At 48.8% G+C, this 20,043-nt stretch overlaps 2 protein-coding genes across 3 annotated transcripts; both read left to right on the top strand.

Moving 5' to 3' along the window:
* The first annotated feature begins 2,771 nt into the window (after positions 1-2,771).
* LOC123054278 (APO protein 1, chloroplastic) lies at positions 2,772-6,087 on the top strand. Of its 2 annotated transcripts, XR_006426092.1 has the most exons (5): positions 2,772-3,112; positions 3,248-3,303; positions 3,950-4,311; positions 4,457-5,507; positions 5,595-6,087. XR_006426092.1 is itself a non-coding variant. In XM_044478008.1 (4 exons), the coding sequence occupies exons 1-4, from the start codon at positions 3,091-3,093 to the stop codon at positions 5,289-5,291; spliced, it is 1,275 nt and encodes a 424-aa protein (XP_044333943.1). In that variant the 5' UTR covers positions 2,772-3,090; the 3' UTR covers positions 5,292-6,087. The 2 variants fall into 2 exon arrangements, 1 of the variants encoding a protein (XP_044333943.1); XM_044478008.1 differs by having other exon boundaries at positions 4,457-6,087.
* Positions 6,088-6,326: 239 nt separating this feature from the next.
* On the top strand, positions 6,327-7,895 carry LOC123054279 (uncharacterized). The gene is made up of 2 exons (XM_044478010.1): positions 6,327-6,867; positions 6,962-7,895. The coding sequence occupies exons 1-2, from the start codon at positions 6,844-6,846 to the stop codon at positions 7,754-7,756; spliced, it is 819 nt and encodes a 272-aa protein (XP_044333945.1). The 5' UTR covers positions 6,327-6,843; the 3' UTR covers positions 7,757-7,895.
* Positions 7,896-20,043: the final 12,148 nt, after the last annotated feature.

Genomic DNA, 20,043 nt, shown 5'->3' with positions numbered 1-20,043 from the left:
CGCGAGAGCTGCTAGATCCATTTGCTCTCTCCTCTCTTCTTCCTCCTCTGTGTCGTCCGTCTCGCAGCTCCGCTGCTGTGCCCGTTCCATAGGTGTTCCTAGCCACTGCGCCCCTAGCTCCGGCAGAGCAGTCCTCTCTCCCATCCTCGTCGTGGGGGACGTCGTCGCCGGCCCGGACGCCACCGCGGCGACAACTCTCTGGCTCCGCATTGCGCTTGATATGTTCGACACATTGTCTGACCGGATTTTTTGTGATTTTATTAGGGAAATCGATGGATTCTGATGCTTCGTCCGACGAGGAGTATGGACCGACAGAGCTTGATCAAATGATTCAAGATGAGTTCTTCGATTCCTCGGATTCAGATAAAGAAGTGGACATGATCATGCTCATGAGCATGCAAGAGGAAACGGACCGGCAAGTGGAGCATATTCTCAAGTTCAAGGGCACAATCAAAGGGAGAAGAGTGGTAAAGGGAGAAGAGTTGTCCGGAGCAAAGCTACTGCACAGGGACTACTTTGCTCCCAAGCCTATTTTCCTGGATGATCCATGATTTCGTCGCCGTTTTCGCATGCGAAAACCATTGTTTTTGCGCATTGTGGAGCGAGTGGAGGCACACGATGACTACTTCAAACTCACAAGGGATTGTTGCGGACAACTGTCTTTCTCTGCCAAGCAGAAGTGCACGTCTGCTCTGAGGATGCTTGCACTTGGTACTGCTGCAAATGTCATTGGTGAGATGGTCAGGATGAGGGAGAGCACATGCCTGAAGACTACGGTCAAGTTTGCCGCGCCGTGGCGGAGGTGTTTGGACCTGAGTATCTTATAGAACCAAATGCGCAGGACAAGAAGTTGTTGGCTATTGGAGATGCCAGGGGTTTCCAGGAATGATCGGATCAATTGATTGCATGCATTTGGCAATGAAAGAACTGCCCCAAAGTTTTGTGGGGAATGTATCAAGGTCACACCAAAGAGGCCACCATCATACTAGAAGCGGTGGCATCGCATGACTTATGGCTTTAGCATGCTTTCTTTGAAATATCGGGTTCTCACAACGACGTCAACGTGCTTCAGCAATCTCCGATGTTCAGGAGGCTTTGCAATTGGGAATCACCGCCGTGCAACTACGCTGTCAACGGCCGATACTGCAACATGGGATACTATCTTGTCGATGACATCTATTCTCAGTGGGCGGCGTTTGTGCTATGGAGGTTACCTCTCGCTAGGGACCTTCAGGGGTCACTTTTAGTGGCTTGGGAGCATGCCAAGTGGTGTGTCCAACCACCACCACATGTGGCGTGCTGGGCGCTCCCTCTTGATTTTTTTAAAATTTTTCAATACGCGTTTTCGGATTTAAGATCGGTTTTTCTAGGCTTTTTGGGCTTTTTGGTTTTCACCTGGTTTTTCCTAGGGCTTGGAGAAAACAATTGCGTGAACTTTTTTTGCGCGGGTAAAAATATGCCTCCACGAGAAACACATATTTGCTTCTTATGGAAGCACAGAGTTGTGCTTCTTGAAAAAGGGAACAAAAATTATACTTCCACAAGAAGTATAGATTTGCTTCCGCGAGAAGCACAACTGTGCTTCTCGAAAAGAAAAAAAAAGTGCTTTTCCGAGAAGCACATAGAGGCACGGATTTACTTCCACGAGAAGCGACACTGTACTTCTCGGAAATGAAAAATATGTGTGTCCACGAGAAGCGACACTGTACTTCTCGGAAATGAAAAATATGTGTGTCCACGAGAAGCACAAATTTGCTTCTAGTGGAGACATAGATCTGTACTTCTCAAAAACAAAAACAAAAATTGTGCTTCTCGAAAATGATATTTTTTGAAAAAACACAACTGTATTTCTGCCTTCGTTTTTTTGTCATTCATTTTTTGGTTGCCGGTTTATTTGTTTTCGTTTTTTATCGGATTTTTTGGTATTTGTCTTTTTCCTTTTATAAGAAATTTAGTTAAAACCTATTATCATGTGATCTACTCCCCCGTTTCTAAATATTTGTCTTTTTAGAGATTGCAAATGGACTACAGCATACGGATGTATATAGATATATTTTAGAGTGTAGATTCACTCATTTTGCTCCGTATGTACTCATTTGTTGAAATCTCTAAAAAGACAAATAGGGTCTTTCTAGAGATTTCAACAAATGACTACATACGGAGCAAAATAAATGAATCTACATTCTAATATGTCTATATACATCCATATGTGATAGTCCATTTGAAATCTCTAGGAAAACAAATATTTAGGAACGGAGGGAGTATTTAGGAACGGAGTGATTTCGTGTAAATAGGGAATTCCCTTTCTTTAACCGAGTGGAACAGCCATGCTCTTTCTTTAGACTAGTCACAATGGGTAGTAACATAGAGTAGTAACATGGGCATGTTACTGTTCTATGTTACTACCTCTATAGTGGGAAGTAACATATGTGTGGTAACATGCAACACTTCATTTATTAGGCTATAGACTCATCTTGCCTTGATATGTGTGATGTTTACTCATACTAGTAATAACTAGCTATGTTACCACATGCCTCTCTTTCTTCATTTATTACTTGCCACATCATTTATTTTATCTAAATATATGTGATGTTACTAACTATGTTACTCCATCATGGGTAGTCTAACCGAGTGTTCAGGCCCAATACATGTGCACTCTCATGCACATTACAGCCCATTTTCCCAAATTGCTGAGCCTGTGTATCAGGCAGACCTACGGGGCCCACGTGTGAATAACAACCCGAGATATTTTCACCCTTGCTGTTCTTATCTCTCTCCGCCACTCGTGCAACGCTCGTCGCCGCCCGTCAGCTCCGGCCACTGCCACCCTCCTCCGTGCCCGCGACCTACCCAATAGTTTCTCCGCTGGGCTCGGCAGTAGCGCTCCCTGCGTACGGACGGGCGCGAGGAGACGGCGGCTCGGTCTCTCCCTGCGCACTTCCGCCCCGGCCCTTCTCTTCTTCCTTTGCCGGCGCCGCTGCCGCCCTTCCTCCGCCACCGGCATCGTCTGCTCCTCCTCCCTATCCGGGTAACCGAAGCAGCAGTATCTGCTGAATTTAGCAGCGCTCTTTTTGGGTGCTGGTTTGTATCATGGAGATACTTAACTGTAAGGGTAGGTTCTCATTGCCAAGCAATAATCCTCATTGCCTTCCACAGCTCCACTGCCTTTTCAATATCCTAACTCTTACATTATTGTCAGAATTGTGTATAATTGAGTCTAAAGTTCACCTTTGAATCTTCAATTCAGGCGTTCGTTTTAGCTTGACAGGCATCAATGGAACCAGGGCCAACCAGTTAGTAAAGGTATCGATTCCTTGCTCTCGCTGTACAATCATTTCCCAGTCAATCACAGGACAGCCAAGAGGCTTGAATGGATTCTTATGTCATCTGGAGGTTAGCCAATTGAGTATATGAAGTGCCCTCCAACCATTCTAGGTAGTCAAAATGGATGTTTATGATGCTGCGTTGCTCGTATGAATGGTAATCATTAGAAGTGGGGTTGCTGTTCCATAGCAAAACTTTTTCAGTACCCGTGCTGCGCTTTAACTCCCATGCCTTTCTCTAGCTTATTGATTGGCAAATTGCTGTAACATTAAAGACAAATACAAGTATATCATCTCTATACACCCAGCTAGGAACAAAAATTATTCAGATTCGTAGGGCCTATCATTTTTCAGTTGTGGATATCTTATGCAGCCAGGCCTGCTGCAGTGCCATTTTACATTGAATTTGAGATCCCCTTTCAGTCTACACCATTATTCCTGTGATTACATTCTGGCAGATAACTACTATTGACGGCCCGTTGGTTTGTTTTACTGTCATTTTGGTTTCGGTAGAATGCTTGAAAAGAATTTGTGATGGAGTGCTGCCGCAGTGGAAGAATTTTACGCTCACTCTCTGTTTGCAAACACTGTTTATGCTTATCCCTTTTGTTTACAACTTGTCACAGATAGGATCCCAACCTCAACGGGTTGGCCAGGCAAGGTCAGTAACATGCTGTGAGTACTCTCCTGATCCTGCTAGCAAGAGGCATGAGAGGTATCAGCAACAACCGCAAAATGTTGATCTCCCAGAATTACACCCGAAGAACAAAAAGAAGCCCTTTCCTGTCCCAATTAAAAAGATGCTTCAAGCTTCCCGCAAAGATAAGAGGCTTGCACAGATGAGGATAGAGAAGCCTCTTGAGCCCCCAAAGAACGGTTTGCTTTTACCAGAGCTTGTGCCTGTTGCCTACGAAGTCCTTGATACCTGGAAAGTGCTCATCAGAGGCATCTCTCAACTTCTGAATGTTGTTACAGTTTATGGTTGCAGGTAAACACTAAATTCTGATCTGTGCCATAAGCTGTTTATACATGCATTAATGTTTCAAGACCCTTGTATAGGCACTTCGATCACTATCATGTGACATGATTCGGCAAATATCTTGTATATTAATATCCGTCTTGTTATTTTGTAGAAAATGCCCTCAAGTCCATGTTGGCCCAGTTGGCCACCAGATACAAGATTGCTATGGTTCAGGAAGCCAGCGTCGAAATAGTCACCACTCTTGGGTCAGAGGATCCATCAACGATGTGCTGCTCCCGATCGAATCTTACCATCTTTTTGACCCATTTGGGCGGAGGGTCAAGCATGACACCAGGTTTGACTTCGACAGGATTCCAGCAATTCTTGAGCTATGCATTCAGGCTGGTGTCGACCTACCACAATATCCCACAAGGAGACGGACTGCTCCAGTGCGGATGATTGGCAAGAAGGTTATTGACCGTGGCGGAGTTGTCGATGAGCCTAAGCCACACCGATCGGAGGACTGTATATCTCTTCTTGCTGAGCTTGACACATTTAGCAACCAACAGGGACAGTCACCCGTGCCAGCCAATGTGAAAGAGCATGCAGAGAGGACACTGAAAGCATACTGCGATGTCCGGCAGGGTGTTGCACAGCTGATGAGCAAGTATACGGTAAAAGCATGCGGGTACTGCTCTGAGGTCCACGTTGGTCCATGGGGACACAATGTGAAGCTCTGTGGGGCTTTCAAGCACCAGTGGCGAGACGGCAAGCACGGGTGGCAGGATGCTGTTGTGGATGAGGTCATACCGCCGAACTATGTGTGGCATGTCCCTGACCCCACTGGCCCTCCTCTCAGATCCTCTCTAAGGAGTTTCTATGGCAAAGCTCCGGCCGTTGTCGAGCTATGTGTGCAGGCGGGAGCTGAAATACCTGCAGAGTACCGGCCAATGATGAGGACTGATATCATCATCCCAGACCCTGATGAAGCTCGGATGGCTGCATGAAAACAATGTTCTGCCCCTGCACTTCTGAAGATGCCCGGAGTCCAAATTCCAGCCAAAGGTGCTTGTTACCCGGATGCCTCATGGTTGGGCCCTGTCATATTGCCTGAGGCAGCAGCAAATGCATAGGTTGTCTTATAATACTAATACAATGCTGAACCATGACCAGACATACTCTCAAAATTGATTCATAGATCTGCTAAAAGTATTCATCAAAAGGTGATCCCCGAATATCCTGCCTCCGCTCGCCTGTCTTCCTAGTGATACTATGCATCTTGTGACCATTTGATCACTGCTTTGCGGCAGATGCACAACTTGAAGAAAGGAAGTGGAAAAGGATGTCCTCTGCTATGGTGTGTATAATCTTGTTTAATGGCGTGAGATGCTATATGCTTCCCTATGCTAGACTGTGAGGCACTTACGATGGCTCGATACAGATGGCTTCCCCCTTTCCACTGCTGGTACCATGCTTAATGGCGAGCTGATTCTTGGGATTAAACTAATCACCGGGATTTGTTCGGGTATTTGTGCGTCTGGCTGTGATTAATCATGGACTAAAAGCTGTGCAACTTGTACCTGCCCCCAGAATCCCAGATCATCGCTCCCGGTGCGGCTACATGTATACCATCAGATTTATCGGTATAATGTACTCTCTCCTCTACTCTTTTGTGCTGTATACTCTGTAACATGGCTGCAAAAGCTATATCAAATGGATGGTTAGAGAGCCATGAAGTAGACTTAGTATATTTGTTTCTGAAGGATGTATGCCAGGCTATTCAGCCAGCCTGATCAATGCTTACATGCTCTTCTCAGCAGTGAACTGCAGATATCATAAACCATTTGCAGTTACTCCCTCCGTCCGGAAATACTTGTCGGAGAAATGGATGTATCTAGATGTATTTTAGTTTTAGATACATCTATTTTTATCCATTTCTTCGATAAATATTTTCGGACGGAGGGAGTACAACTTTGTATAAACCATGTCCCAGCAAGTCAACAACATAATCTCAAATTAAGGGCCCCCAGCTCGCACAATTTTTTTTTAATAGCATATATGCACTAGGAAAAGAACCTTCAGTTGAAGTAATATTGTAGTACTAGCTAAAGATGTGGGGTCATCACATATATTATTACAGTAGCCAGTGAAGATGCCACAGCATAATATCTCTGCCCTGCTCTGATGCTGGCGCAAGAACAGAGCAAACATGGTGAGCGGCTGCAATGCAACTGCAAGTACATAAAAAAAAATGAACTGCAAGTACACATGATTGAGTTGTCCCCGTATATACCCTCTCCTCCCTTATGCTAGGATGATTACAATAGCAGGCGTAAATACAGCTAGGAATCAACAGACGGACCGTGTACGTATGGCCGGGTATCTAAACTGCTCCCGTTGCAAGAGCTCTCTGCACTGCACATGTGTGTTCGGTGTTCGTTCACTGGTGTATAAATACGGGGCGGCAACGGTCTAGCCAACCCACCTCATCATTCACTCACTCAGCTCCAGAGCGATCGGTCGCCTCTCTTGAGCTCCCGCGCCGTAGTCATCATCACCATGGCTAAGGAAGAAGAGCTCAAGGTATGGTTAACATCCAGAGCTCAGTCGTCCATGGTGTTTGCTGTGAATTAATGGACACCTCTGACCGGGTTTTTGTTGGTGGTGGTGTGTGCAGAGAGTCGATTTGAAGGTGAACGTGAGCTGCTGCGACGGCTGCAGGAGGAAGGTGATGAAGGCCATGAACCTCAAGGGCGTGCTGAGGACGGAGATCCACCCATCGCTCGACCGGGTCACCGTCGTCGGCAACGTCGACACCAAGGTGCTCGTCAAGAAGCTCGCCAAGGTCGGCAAGATCGCCGAGGTGGTGGAGGCGGCGCCGGAGCAGCCGAAGAAGCGCGAGGGTGATGGCGGGAAGGATCGCGACGGCGGCGACTGGACGGCGCCGGCGCCGGCGATGGCGGGCGAGAAGAGCAAGCGCAAGGAGGACGGCATGGACAACAGCGGCGATAAGCCGCCGGCGGCGTCGTCCAAGAAAGAATGCACCAAGTGCGCGCACCAGAAACAGCAGTCCCCGCGCGGCGACGGCGGTGACGCCGATGATCACGGCAAGAAGGTCAAAGGCACCACCGGTGACGAAAGGAGCGCCTTCAAACAAGAAGCCGACGGCTTTGCCGCCGAGGCCAAGGCCTCCGCTCCCGACCAAGCTCCGGCGGCGGTGCATCACCAGTACTACCGCGCCGAGCCGCCCAGCATGGCCGTGCCCATGCAGTACATGCCGACGATGCCGTACTACGCGGCGGCGAACGTGACTGCGCCGTCCTACTACAACGGCGGCGGGTACTACGCGATGCCGCCGGCGCCGATGCCGTGGCAGCCTCCCCATCACCAGCAACTGGTCCGGCCCCAGCCGTCCCGCTTCGATGCGGACTACTTCAACGAGGACAACGCCGTTGGCTGCCACGTCATGTGAACCTTGCATGATCGATGGAGCCACATCCCATGGATCGGGGACAACGCTAATCCACCATTTCTCCCCTTCTCCCACCATTCCCTCGTTCATGTACAACATCCACCTGATCGATCGCCATGAATTATTCAGTTTATTTCTTGGAATCCTCTGTTGAACTGTTGATCGAGCAAAATCACATCGGGATGCATTTCTCGCGACGCAACATCTCACAGAAATTTATCAGGCCGCAACCCACAAAAATCCTCGCGTATTCGTCCATGGACGAGGCATCAATTGGTGGACACGGATGCGAGAAGACGCCATTCAACTGTAGCCACATTCTGTTCACCAGTAAACTTAAATTCAAATCTACGCCGATCCACACAATGCGCCGGATGCCGGATCGTATCCATGATCACAACCAAAAGGAGGCAAATATGCTTAGTTTTTACATGCCCGAATCCAAAATAATATCAGTCCATGCATTTCTGCCTTGCTAGACCGGTCATCCTAGCAAGATGCTTCTCGATCAAGGAGGTGCCGTCGCTGCTGCGTAGGCAGCCTTCGCGTCCGCGTCCTCATCTTCCGCCGTCGGCAAATGATCTTTCTACCACTCCAGCATCTGATAGCGGATGGCTTGCACGATAATACTAGCGTCGGCATCCAAAGAGTCGATATTCAAGGTCAACATTTTGACGTCCTCCGCATTGGCGGCGATCTTCACCCTGTTTTCCTCGAGCGCGACCTTCTTCTCCCCGAGCACTGCCTTCCTGTCCTCGATCATGGTCCTCCTCTCTTCGAGCTTGATCTTCTTCTTTGCCGCATCCATCAACTGCTTGAACCTCCGCCTTCCGCTCCTCCTTGATGTCCGAGCACCTCACACATGCCTCTTCCTTCTTCGCCAAGATCTCCTCAAACCTCTCCGCTAGCTTGGCCGCCGCACCTTCTCGCTTCGCCCTCTCCTCCTCCCACTTCTTGCCCCGCAGATTTCTTCTAACCTTTTTCGGCGGTTCTTGGGTTGGGTCAGTACGGTCACTGGTTTCTTCCTTGTTGTCTTGGGCGGCGGTCTTGGCAATGAAAAGGTTCCACTTTGGCTTCCCATTCAACTTCAACCAACAATGCATGACGGTGAAGGACTTCTTCTCCAACTTCTTGTACACCACACAAGCACGAGTAGGCTACAAAAGTGAAACAATGCATATCCGTCTAGTGAGCAGCAAAACAATACATGTCCGGCTAGTGATAACAAAACTAGAGCATATCCGAGTCTTCCACTTGCGCGTCCTCATAGCCCCCTCCTCCCCCTCCCTCGCCTTCGTCGTGGATGATATCGAGCATCTCCCTGTTTGCGTCGTACACCGGCTCCCCGGCTCTCGGCATTGCAGCAAACAGCGCGTGGGCACCCATCTCCTCTCCGCCCGCCGTCCTCGCCCGGACGAGCGCCGACGAAGAATACTCGGAGAAGAGCCGCGCCGCGTTAACATCGACGACGTAAGGAACCGTACTGGCGGGGTTTGCGAGCTGCTTGGCTGCATAGTAGTACGAAGGCTTGTAAGGCTCTGGCCACGACGTCGTCTGTACTGTGGGCGCTCCCTTCTGGTGGCGTCCGCCACGGCCTCGCCTACCGTCCCATCCGCCATGCCCATCGCCACCACCAGGCCCACCGGCAGCCAGACACTTCCTCATTTTCTCCTCCATTGCGGCCTTCGCTTTGATGCGGCGATTTTGCCACGTCTCCGAGTTGGTCTTCCGGGCGAGCGTGATGCTCGGATCCTACGGCACCTCCGCCGCATCCATCTTCGACAGGTTCTCCGACGATTCCATGTGTCGGCGGCAGAGGGAAGGAGAGAGTGAGAGAAAAAAGCGGGAATTGGGCAGAGAGCGATGGGGAGTGAAAGAAGAGACTGGGGGATTTTGAAGCAAAAACAGTGCAGATGCTACAAAAGCGCGGGCTCGTCCTTGCTACAAAAGCACGGGCTCGTCCTTCCTATTGGGTGGGCCAGGGCAGAGAGCGACGTTTCGCTTGTCTGGACTCCCGCAAACCTCCACCCACATTTGTCTCCGGTTTGCGGAAGAAATCGCGTCCCGACCGCTCCGCATACCGATATAGGTTGGTGTTGGATGGCTTTCGCGGTCGAGACGATTGCAAAAGGTTTACGGGTCGGCCTTGTAGATGCCCTTGGCCCGGTCAAATTAAGCGTGAAGTAATTACTTTTTTCTTGCGTTCAAACCCATTTACAATGGAACAGCGGCCATCGAATCTTCTTTACTCTAAGGCAACACAAGATCGATGGCAATTGATCAACGGCCCTCGAATCTTTTTTTGTTCTGAACCAACGGCATATCGGCCGTCTTCTCCGAAGGAGAAATCGTACGGTACGCGCGTGTGTGAGGGCGACCCGGCGGGCCGGGGGCTGCTGTTCGGCGGTTCATTCTGTTGCCGTGGGCGGTGGGGACGGGCGGGCGCGCGCGTGCGCCAGTCTCCGATTCGCAGTACACGGCGACGGCGACGGGGTACTCGGCCGAAGTCTCAAAGAAGAAAATAAAGCGAAGAGAGCACCGGAGGGGGTAGAGAATATAGGGTGAGACCCGTTGGTCGCCGGCCCAGCCGGCTTTTATTTGTGCGCGGCGCATCCAATCCATCGGACGACGGAGCGGGCTGGGTAGAGGCATCTCTAATGCCGTGCATCAAAATGCCATCAAACGTTTGGATAGCATGATTTAGACACTTTTTTACCGCCGAATGACGTGAATCAAACATCCGTGGATCAGTTCTTAATCTGATTTTTTTTAAATCGGAATAAACTTGAGGGAGAGGTTTGGGGGAGTTCGGATGCCCACCAGTCGAACTCCTACACATACAACCCATCAGAAACCCTTCCGGAGCCATTTCCCCCCTGCTCCGCACTCCCCCCGCCGCCCCCTCCCCATTGGTCTGTATCAGCACCCACTAGACCGTCGTCGCCTAGTTCTTGCTGAACCTCCGCTGCTCCATCCAAGCGCCTTGTACTTTTCCGCCATTGCACCCGAGATCTGTCCACAACAATGTATCGTCCGCACACTGGCGACGTTGGCAAATGTGCACCCAAATGCCATTGAGAATCTTTTTTTTAACTTTTCCCTTGATGAACATGAAGCAAGCACGATGGCGGGGGACTTGATGAGGGAGGATGTATTGTTGTGTGGCGCGTGTTTGGCCATAGCTTCACTCATGTTACAACTTGATGATCACGTCATTGTATAGCACACACATGCTGCCACGATGTACCAAACAACGGACGGCAAACCCTTCACTTTGACGCGTTGTTGGATGATGCTCAGGAGGAGCCCATCTGGGTGAACAACATGTGTCGATTAAGAAGTTCAAGCTCGAGGAGATAAACCTTCTGATGAAGGCCGCTTTCGAGGAGTATGGCCGAATTTCCTATCGATAAATTTTTAAAACTTGTTGACATCCGATGCTTTTTGTATTTAAATGTATGCTAGAACTACTATTTATATATGATTCAAAGTGAGATTGCATGGCCAACATTTGATTTAGTTTTAGTGTAGTTTATAAATAGACAAATATTTGATGCATCGAGTTCTCCTTTATCCGTGAGCATGTACGAATGTGTTCACGGACGCTTTAGTGTTTTCGTTTTGATGCATGGAGTTGAAGATGCCCTGGATTTGTCTTCGGCGGATCTCGCGGGATTACGGTGGGTTTGTTTTTGGTGGATCCTGTATTTGTTCGTCTGTGTTCGTAAGTCTACAGGGTGGATCTTTTCGATCTACGATTCTCTTTATCGACGGTGATTGCTGTTCTAGTGCGCTGGTCCTATAGGGTCTTAGCATGACAACTTTTCGACTGTCTACTACAACAAGGTATGTCCGGCTCCGATGAGGGAGGGGCGAAGACGGCGGATCGCTTCAGTACTAGTAGTCGTTGCTAGATGGTCTAAGGACCTAGATGTATCTTTTATTTTTAATGTTCTTTATACTACCTTGACAGTTGAGAATAGATCGGAAATTATCTTGAAAAAAAATTGGCATGGCTTGTGGCTCAACGCCGCGGGAATGGCCGGGACGAAGGGGTAGGTAGGGATGATGTTGCGGCTGCTTTGCCCGGCTGGTCGTTGTTGGTGGATGGCGGATTCCATATTGAACTAGACCTCCCGTTGTCGTGAGGCAGCCGCGGTGCCTCTGAAGAAGCCACGGCTGGTTGCGCTGGCTAAAATTGACCCGCTGTTACCGTCCAACAACGGATCGAATAATCTGATGGGAGAGGGCAACGGACGGGACCGCACGCGCCTACATTCTAAGTCTAGTCTAGAGCTAAGTTGAACTGGTTTTTAGGCCTTGAAAACATGCATTGGTTCGTACCACTGCCTTTTTGAACAAGTAGGCGTTCTAACTGTCGGCTTACATACGCTAGTGGCGCAGTATTATATACTCCCTCCATTCCCTTTTGTAGTGTGCATAGTTTTTTTGCTCACATTCCGAAATGTAGTGCGTGCAAAATATATAAATGTAGTGCTCAATTATTGTTAGTGGCCTTATATAAATGCAAAATATATTTTTCACAGTGGTCTGATATAAGAAAATGGAAGGAGTATTGGAGTTAGAAAAACTCAAGCTGCATGCTGTTTAGCCGGAGACTGGATGCATCAACATCGTTATATGGCCAAAATGGGGCCGAATGCTTATGCTTTTTGTGTGACGGGAATGGCAAACAGAGCTCATGTACCCTCCTTTGCTTTATACGCATTTTGGAAGCGTGTAGAAGGTTGGTTCGAAGGAGATATGTGTACGGAAGATGCATGGACGGCATCCAGTAGGGTGGTGCTGCCCGTATCCCGCTCTAGCATACAAAACGTAGACAACTCACCTAACGGAGAGAAATGGCTTGTAAAGGTTTCCTGGGTCTACCGGCCTATGGCTATTCCGTACAAACGAGCTGGGGCATCGCAAGGACACTGGCACGCCAGTGTGTACAAGGTGCACAGACAACATTCGGTAGGGTGGTGCTACTCGTATCCAGCTCTACTGCTCTAGGGACACAAACGTAGACAACTCAACTCACCAACCCGACCGGCTTCGCGAGGCCACGGCTACGCAGTGACGAATCAAATGCGTCGCCCTCACACGAACTGCATGCGTCGAGCGTCGTCGTCGTCTCTCCTTCGACAATCTCAGCCTCTATTATTAGCGCCAAAAAAAGAAATATGGACAGGCCGGCCTGCCGTAGTAGCTACCTATCCACAGTTCCAAACCTTGCCATTGCTGAGCACAAGGCCGACTGAGGCCCAACATGTAAACATCACAAATGCGGGTGTATGTTGTAGGAATTGCACGATGTATTGCTCATGTGCAAAGGCACGTATATATGATGTACAAGAGGTGAGCCATGACCTCAACTATATAAGGAACTAGGAGGTGGGCCCAATACACAGATATGCACAACACATATACTCAACACCCCCCCCCCCCCCAAGTCGAAGCGGCACCGCTGCTGACGCAAAGACTGGACCGGAACTCCTCAAATGACGCCGTAGGCAAGCCCTTGGTCATGATATCTGCAAATTGTTGGGAAGTAGGGACGTGTAGAACACGAATATGGCCGAGGGCCACCTGTTCCCGAACAAAATGAATATCCAACTCAATATACTTGGTCCGACGATAATGTAGCGGGTTGGCGGAGAGGTAGACCGCCGAAAGTTGTCACAGTGGACCACCGTAGCACGATCCACAGGACAAGAGAGCTCCTGAAGAAGCTGGCGAAGCCACTAACACTCGGCGACGACGTTGGCCACCGCACGATACTCAGCCTCAGCACTGGAGCGAGAGACCGTAGGCTGCCGCTTGGACGGCCACGAGATGAGTGAGGGTCCAAGGAAGACACAATAGCCCGAGGTGGAGCGACGAGTGTCAGGGCAGCCCGTCCAGTCTGCATCGGAGTAGGCGGTGAGGGCGGTGTCAGCGGAGGCGGAGAGCGTGACGCCAAAATCTATAGTGCCACAGACATAGCGAAGAATCCGCTTGACAGCGGCCCAGTGAACATCCCGAGGAGCGTGCATGTGGAGACACACCTGCTGCACGACATACTGGATCTCTGGTCGAGTCAGAGTGAGGTACTGGAGAGCACCAACAATAGACCAATAGAATGCAGCATCCGAAGCTGGAAACCCATCCGTGGCAGAGAGCTTCGCCTTCGTATCAACAGGCGTAGCGGCGGGCTTGCAGTTAAGCATGCCAGCACGATCATGAAGGAAATATGCCCCAGAGACAATAATAAAGTTGTTATTTATATTTCCTTATATCATGATAAATGTTTATTATTCATGCTAGAATTGCATTAACCGGAAACTTAATACATGTGTGAATACATAGACAAAACTGAGTGTCCCTAGTATGCCTCTACTTGACTAGCTTGTTAATCAAAGATGGTTAAGTTTTCTGACCATAGACATGTGTTGTCATTTGACGAACGGGATCACATCATTAGAGAATGATGTGATGGACAAGACCCATCCGTTAGCTTAGCATAATGACAGTTTAGTTTTATTGCTATTGCTTTCATCATGACTTATACATGTTCCTCTCACTATGAGATTATGCAACTCCCGAATACCGGAGGAACACCTTCTGTGCTATCAAATGTCACAACGTAACTGGGTGATATGGCTCTCTCCCACCCCGCCCACCTCTCCTCTCCACCTCTCCCCACCACCGCACCACCACCATCGTAGCCGCCGGAGTTCATGGAGATTGCTAGCTCTCTGATCTATGGAGGGGCTCCTACATTGGGACTTTGGCCCTGGCCTTGCCTTGGCCGACCAGGTGAGAAGAAATTTGGCTCTACGGTTCATTTCTCTCCCTCTCGAGACCGCAAAGAGTTCTTCTTGGTGGTTTCCTTCTCCTCCACATCCTTCCCACTCTCTCCCGATTCTGTGGGCATTGCTTTACAATGTTGCATTGGTGGAATTAGTTCCGGCTTCAATGTGATCCAAATTCAACCTCGGTCCTTTCGGTTTTCGGTTGCCAATAACAAAGTGGGACATTTCATATATGGCCTTCGGGATCGTATTTGGCCGGATTTCATTTGCCACTTTCATTTGTTCAATGGTCGTTATCGACCGATCAACACTTCCACCAAAAAGTGGCATGCAGGTGAAACCTTGCAGGAGCTGTCAAGTCGGAGACCTATTGCTGTTAATACATCCCTGCAATTTTTACATGATAATGCTCTCAGTGTTCGTCCCTCAGCCTCCCCGTTATGCAAATTTGGACTTATTCCTCTGGATCATATGGATTTTTCGGACAAAAATGCTGCTGAGGCCTCATCATCTCAAGTTCAAAATTCAAATACTCATTCTCTTGATGGAACGAAGAAATTGGCCAATCAGCATTTATTATCTGGCATTGATGGTGCCTCTAATTTGTCGGATTCTTCCTTCTGTGAGGCTGATTTAGCGGACTCCCATGATGATATTTATCTTTTATTGGGATCATTTAAATGTGTGGTGAATGTACCTTATCCATCACCTCCGCAATGCTACATGACTTCGGCCTACAAATACGCTCCTCCTCATTCCAGCTGGCCGCCGATTCTCACGTCCAAACACAAGGCCGACCTGGCCCAGGCCAAATATAGCCCACAAGAGATCTCTGATTTATCCGCCAATTGGGCTGTTTTATGTGCAAAATGTTTGCAATGGGGCCACTCAAGGATTTCTTGCCCAGCTCGTATTATTTGCATCAATTGTTCAGCTCCTGGGCATAAATCAATAGCTTGCCCGCAGAAGACTGCTACGGCAGTCAAATCAATTAATACTATACCGTGCCCCGGATTATCTGCGTCTGCTGATTCCATGCCCAAATCTATGCCAAACATGAAGGCTCGCTCTACCATCAGATGCATTGGCTGTGGTTTCTATGGACACGTGTTCGCATCTTGTTTCAAATCATACACAAAGATGGAAATGGATTCCGAAACGCCGCGCTGATTCCATTCCTTCCCCTCACGGTTCAGCTTCTGCCTCGGCCTCCTCACCGCCTCCACCTATCGTTGTCACTCCACCGCCTCCTACCACCGCTGCTCTGACCACTGCAACAATGGCGAACTATCCCCTCAACCCGGTGCCGTTCCTCCCGCCGGGCTGGGCGGTCGAACCTGGGCCGGCCAACAGGGTGGTTCGCAGCGGCATGGTCGTCAGCCCCATTCCGCCGCTCAACCACGACTTCCTCGCCATCGCCGAAGCCAGCCATTCCATCCCACTCCACCGCCGGGCTGAGATCCGCGACATCGTTGAGGGTATGCTGCATGAATCTCAACTGTTCACCATAGAGGCAAGTGACCATCCTTTTGGTATTGGCATATTTGGTTTTGTGGATGCCTTCGCTAGAGATACTGCTGTGGCAACCCCGCTAGAACTTGAAGAGGAAGATTTGCTGATTACCTTTGTGCCGCACAATGCCGCGCTCAATAGGCGTTCCACTACCTTTGGTCCACAGCTGTGGTTACTGTACTTTGGCTTCCCCTATGACTATCAGACTGAATTTTACATCAATAAGTCAGTTGGGGATTTTGGTGGTCTGATTTCCTGGTACAATCCCCGGCAAGACAGAAGATATGTTATGGTGTAAGTGCAGGTGATTCACATGCGATTAAGCCCCAAGAGTTTTGTTGTTCGTCAGTTGGGAGGAGCATGTGACTGCTGGACTGTTCAAGTCACTATTCTCCACAGCAGTGATTGGAATGCAATGCTGCCTGAGGTGCCGCCTGCTGGAGAAGAACCACCGCCGCCCAACGGCGACCCGCACCCCCTTTTTGGGCCCGACATGATGGCGGAACAGCTGTACCAACAGCAAGTTCACAATTGGTTTTCCCAGAATGGGGCTCCACCACCAGCAGCTCCTGCAGATCACCAGGCTCCTGACGATGATGAAGTTCAGATCGACGCTGCTTGGGGGGAATGGCCTGCGCCTGCTCCACCTGCAACACAGCTGCCACCATATATGATGACTTTCCAGGCTTGGCTTGCGGCCCAGGGCTTATCAGTGCAGGATGGCATCGTCCCGGAGAACAATGTTGTTGATAGTGCCTTTCAAGCTTGGAATGATTCTATCACCGTTTCTGACAGCTCCAGCTCTAGCCAGGAAGAGTTGCCTCTTGATGATGCTGTTCCCAATCCCTCGACCCATGAAGCTCCTGCTCCTGTAACTGTTATGGTGACAGTTCACAATACTGGACTGAATTTCAGCCTGTCAGCTCAAGGGAATGAGGTAATGAACTTCCTGCTTGCCGCTCCTGCCCCCCGCAGGCAACTGAATACTTTCCTCCTTGCTGCCATCCGCCCTATTTTGGCAACGTTCGGACCTTGGAGTAATGGTTATGGCATCAGAAGGGACAACTCCCAAGTTGCAGTTCAGAGTTCTCTGCTGGGTAATGATATACATCTTAGGCAGCCTATAAACACATCATCTGCTCCTCAGCTTATCAGCCACTCCAATGTGGTGATTGAAGAGATTACTGAAGATCCTGCGCCACCTGCTTCATCTGATGATCCTATTGTAACTGCTGGAGATCATGGGATGGATTCTGCTGCCACTATGGAAGCTGGCATACCCCCGCATGGCCTGACTGTTGCCAGAATGCACTCCTCGCCTATTGTCAATTCTGCTTCAGTGATTCGCTCACCACCTTCCCTCCTGAATGCCATTGAACCTATCCACATGAGCTCTGATTTTTATGAAGACTGCAATGCTGCAGAACACACCTTGTCAGAGAATGCAGTTTCAGAGAACAACTCTACTGACAGTATCTCTTCAGAGAACACTTTACCTGAGCTGGGACTGGTTAGAAAGGAAAGGAAGAAGAAGCCCATGGAAGTCGATGCATCTACTCTGCGCCGAAGTACTCGTACGAATAAGTACGATGGCTTCAAAGCTCCCTCCATGGCGGAAACACGTGTGAACAAGAGCAAAGTGAAGGCGCGCCTGGTCCCTGCAGCCTCAAATACCACCAACACAACTTCTGCTCACCAGGATGAGGTGCCTCCTCCAACTCCTATCGCCATGCTCTAGGCTGTGGGCACGACTCGCTGCGGCATCCCGCCTGAGGAACTCTCCACGGACAAGCTTATGGCTGACCAGGAGGGATCTTCTTCTTCATCTTCTACCTGAAGCTTTTCTTCATGCTGCCCAAGCAGCAGTGGAACGTGCTCGTCTGGAACGTGCGCGGAATAAATTCAGACAAAAAACTCCTTGCTCTTAGAAATGCTATTGTCACTAGTGGGTGCAATGTGATTTGCTTGCAAGAAACCAAACGCATGCATTTTGATTTGCCTTTTATTAAAACCTTCTGTCCTAAAAGATTTGATAAGTTCTGTTATGTGCCCTCTCGAGGTGCCTCTGGTGGTCTTCTTACCATTTGGGTCGGTTCTGCTTTTGATGGTGTTGTATGCTTCTCTGATTTCTTTGCCTTGGGCATAATCTTCACTTCCAAATTGTCTGGCAATGTTTGGCATTTATATAACATTTATGGGCCTTGCCAGAGAGATGATCGTCTGACCTTCACAAACTGGCTATATGACCTAGTGATCCCTGACTCTGAAGACTGGCTACTTGTGGGGGATTACAACTTCATTAGATCATCTGATAACCGAAACAAACCAGGGGCAAATGTAAATGATATTCTTCTATTCAATGACATCATTAGAGCACAGGCCCTTATTGAGCTACCCCTGAAAGGTCGCTTATACACATGGAGTAATATGCAGGAAGATCCCCTCCTAGAACAACTGGACTGGTTTTTCTCTTCAAGCCATTGGACCCATACCTTCCCTAATACTATTGTCATGGCTCTAGGCAAGCCCACCTTTATCACTCTCCCTGTGTTGTCCAAATTGAAACAACAATACCCAAGAGTAGGATTTTTAGGTTTGGAAACTTTTGGACCAACCATTCCAACTTCCTCGAGGTGGTTGCATCTTCTTGGGAGAAACCTAGCCATGCTAAAAATGCAGCTGCTGTCATCTGCAAAAAACTGAAAACCCTACGTTATGATCTTAAGTCCTGGAGCAAAGGAATCTCTAAAATGTCCATCCTTATTCAAAATTGTAACCAGGCACTACAAGAGCTCGATGGACTGGAGGATATGCGGCCTCTCACACGGCCAGAATCCAACTTCAGACACATTGTCAAAGGCCACCTTCTTAAACTGTTGCAGTTTCAGAATCAGTACTGGCGGAAGAGGTGCACCATTAGGTACATCAAGTTTGGATCGGAGAATACCAAACTATTCCATGCGCTTGCTACTGAGAGATATCGTAAAAACTCCATTGCCACCCTCAAACTTTCAGATGGATCTATAGTTAGTGATCACAACGCCAAAGAAGCAGCATTGTTTCAGGAATATAAGCACAGACTGGGTCAGACAAAGCCATCTCTAATGAAATTTGATCTTGCCGCAATCATCAAACGAGTGGATGGTTTGGAAGTTCTGTCTGCCCCCTTCACACATTCTGAGATTCTTGCAGTCGTCCGAACCATGCCCAATGACAGAGCACCTGGCCCTGATGGCTTCAACGGGCAATTTTTAAAATCTTGCTGGCATATCATTAGATATGATTTTTACAAACTATGTGATGAGTTCTACAATGGCAATCTTGACTTGGCGAGCATCAATTCAGGATACATTACTCTCATTCCAAAAAACAACTCCCCCGAGACAGTGAATGACTTTCGGCCAATCACTTTGCTCAACTACTGCCTAAAACTCATAACAAAATTTTTGGCGAACAGGTTACAGAAACTCATACTGAAAATAATCCACAGGAATCAGTATGGCTTCATTCGTACCAGAACCATTCAAGACTGCCTCGCATGGGCATTTGAGTATATCTTTCAATGTCAGTAGTCCAATGAGCCGATCATCTTGCTTAAGCTCGACTTTGTGAAGGCGTTTGACACGGTTGATCACGCTGCTATGCTTGAAATCATGCAACACATGGGTTTCGATGACCATTGGCTTAGCTGGGTCCGATGCATTTTTGGCTCTGGCAGCTCCTCCGTCTTGCTTAATGGTGTCCCGGGCCGTCAGTTTGCCTGCCGCACGGGTGTCAGACAAGGTGACCCCTTTTCCCCGCTGATATTTGTGCTCGCAGCTGATCTTCTGCAAGCTGCTGTTAATGATGCATACCACCAGCAGAAAATCCAGTTACCCATTCCGGCAAGGGGCTCCACTGACTATCCTGTCATCCAATACGCCGATGACACCATACTCCTAATGCCAGCTTGCCCCCAACAGGTCAAGAACATGAAAC

Source organism: Triticum aestivum, chromosome 2D, assembly GCF_018294505.1.
Source record: "Triticum aestivum cultivar Chinese Spring chromosome 2D, IWGSC CS RefSeq v2.1, whole genome shotgun sequence".
NCBI classification, from domain to species: Eukaryota; Viridiplantae; Streptophyta; class Magnoliopsida; order Poales; family Poaceae; genus Triticum; species Triticum aestivum.
Note: the sequence above shows the minus strand (reverse complement) of the source record. Positions and strands in the feature narration are given on the sequence as shown.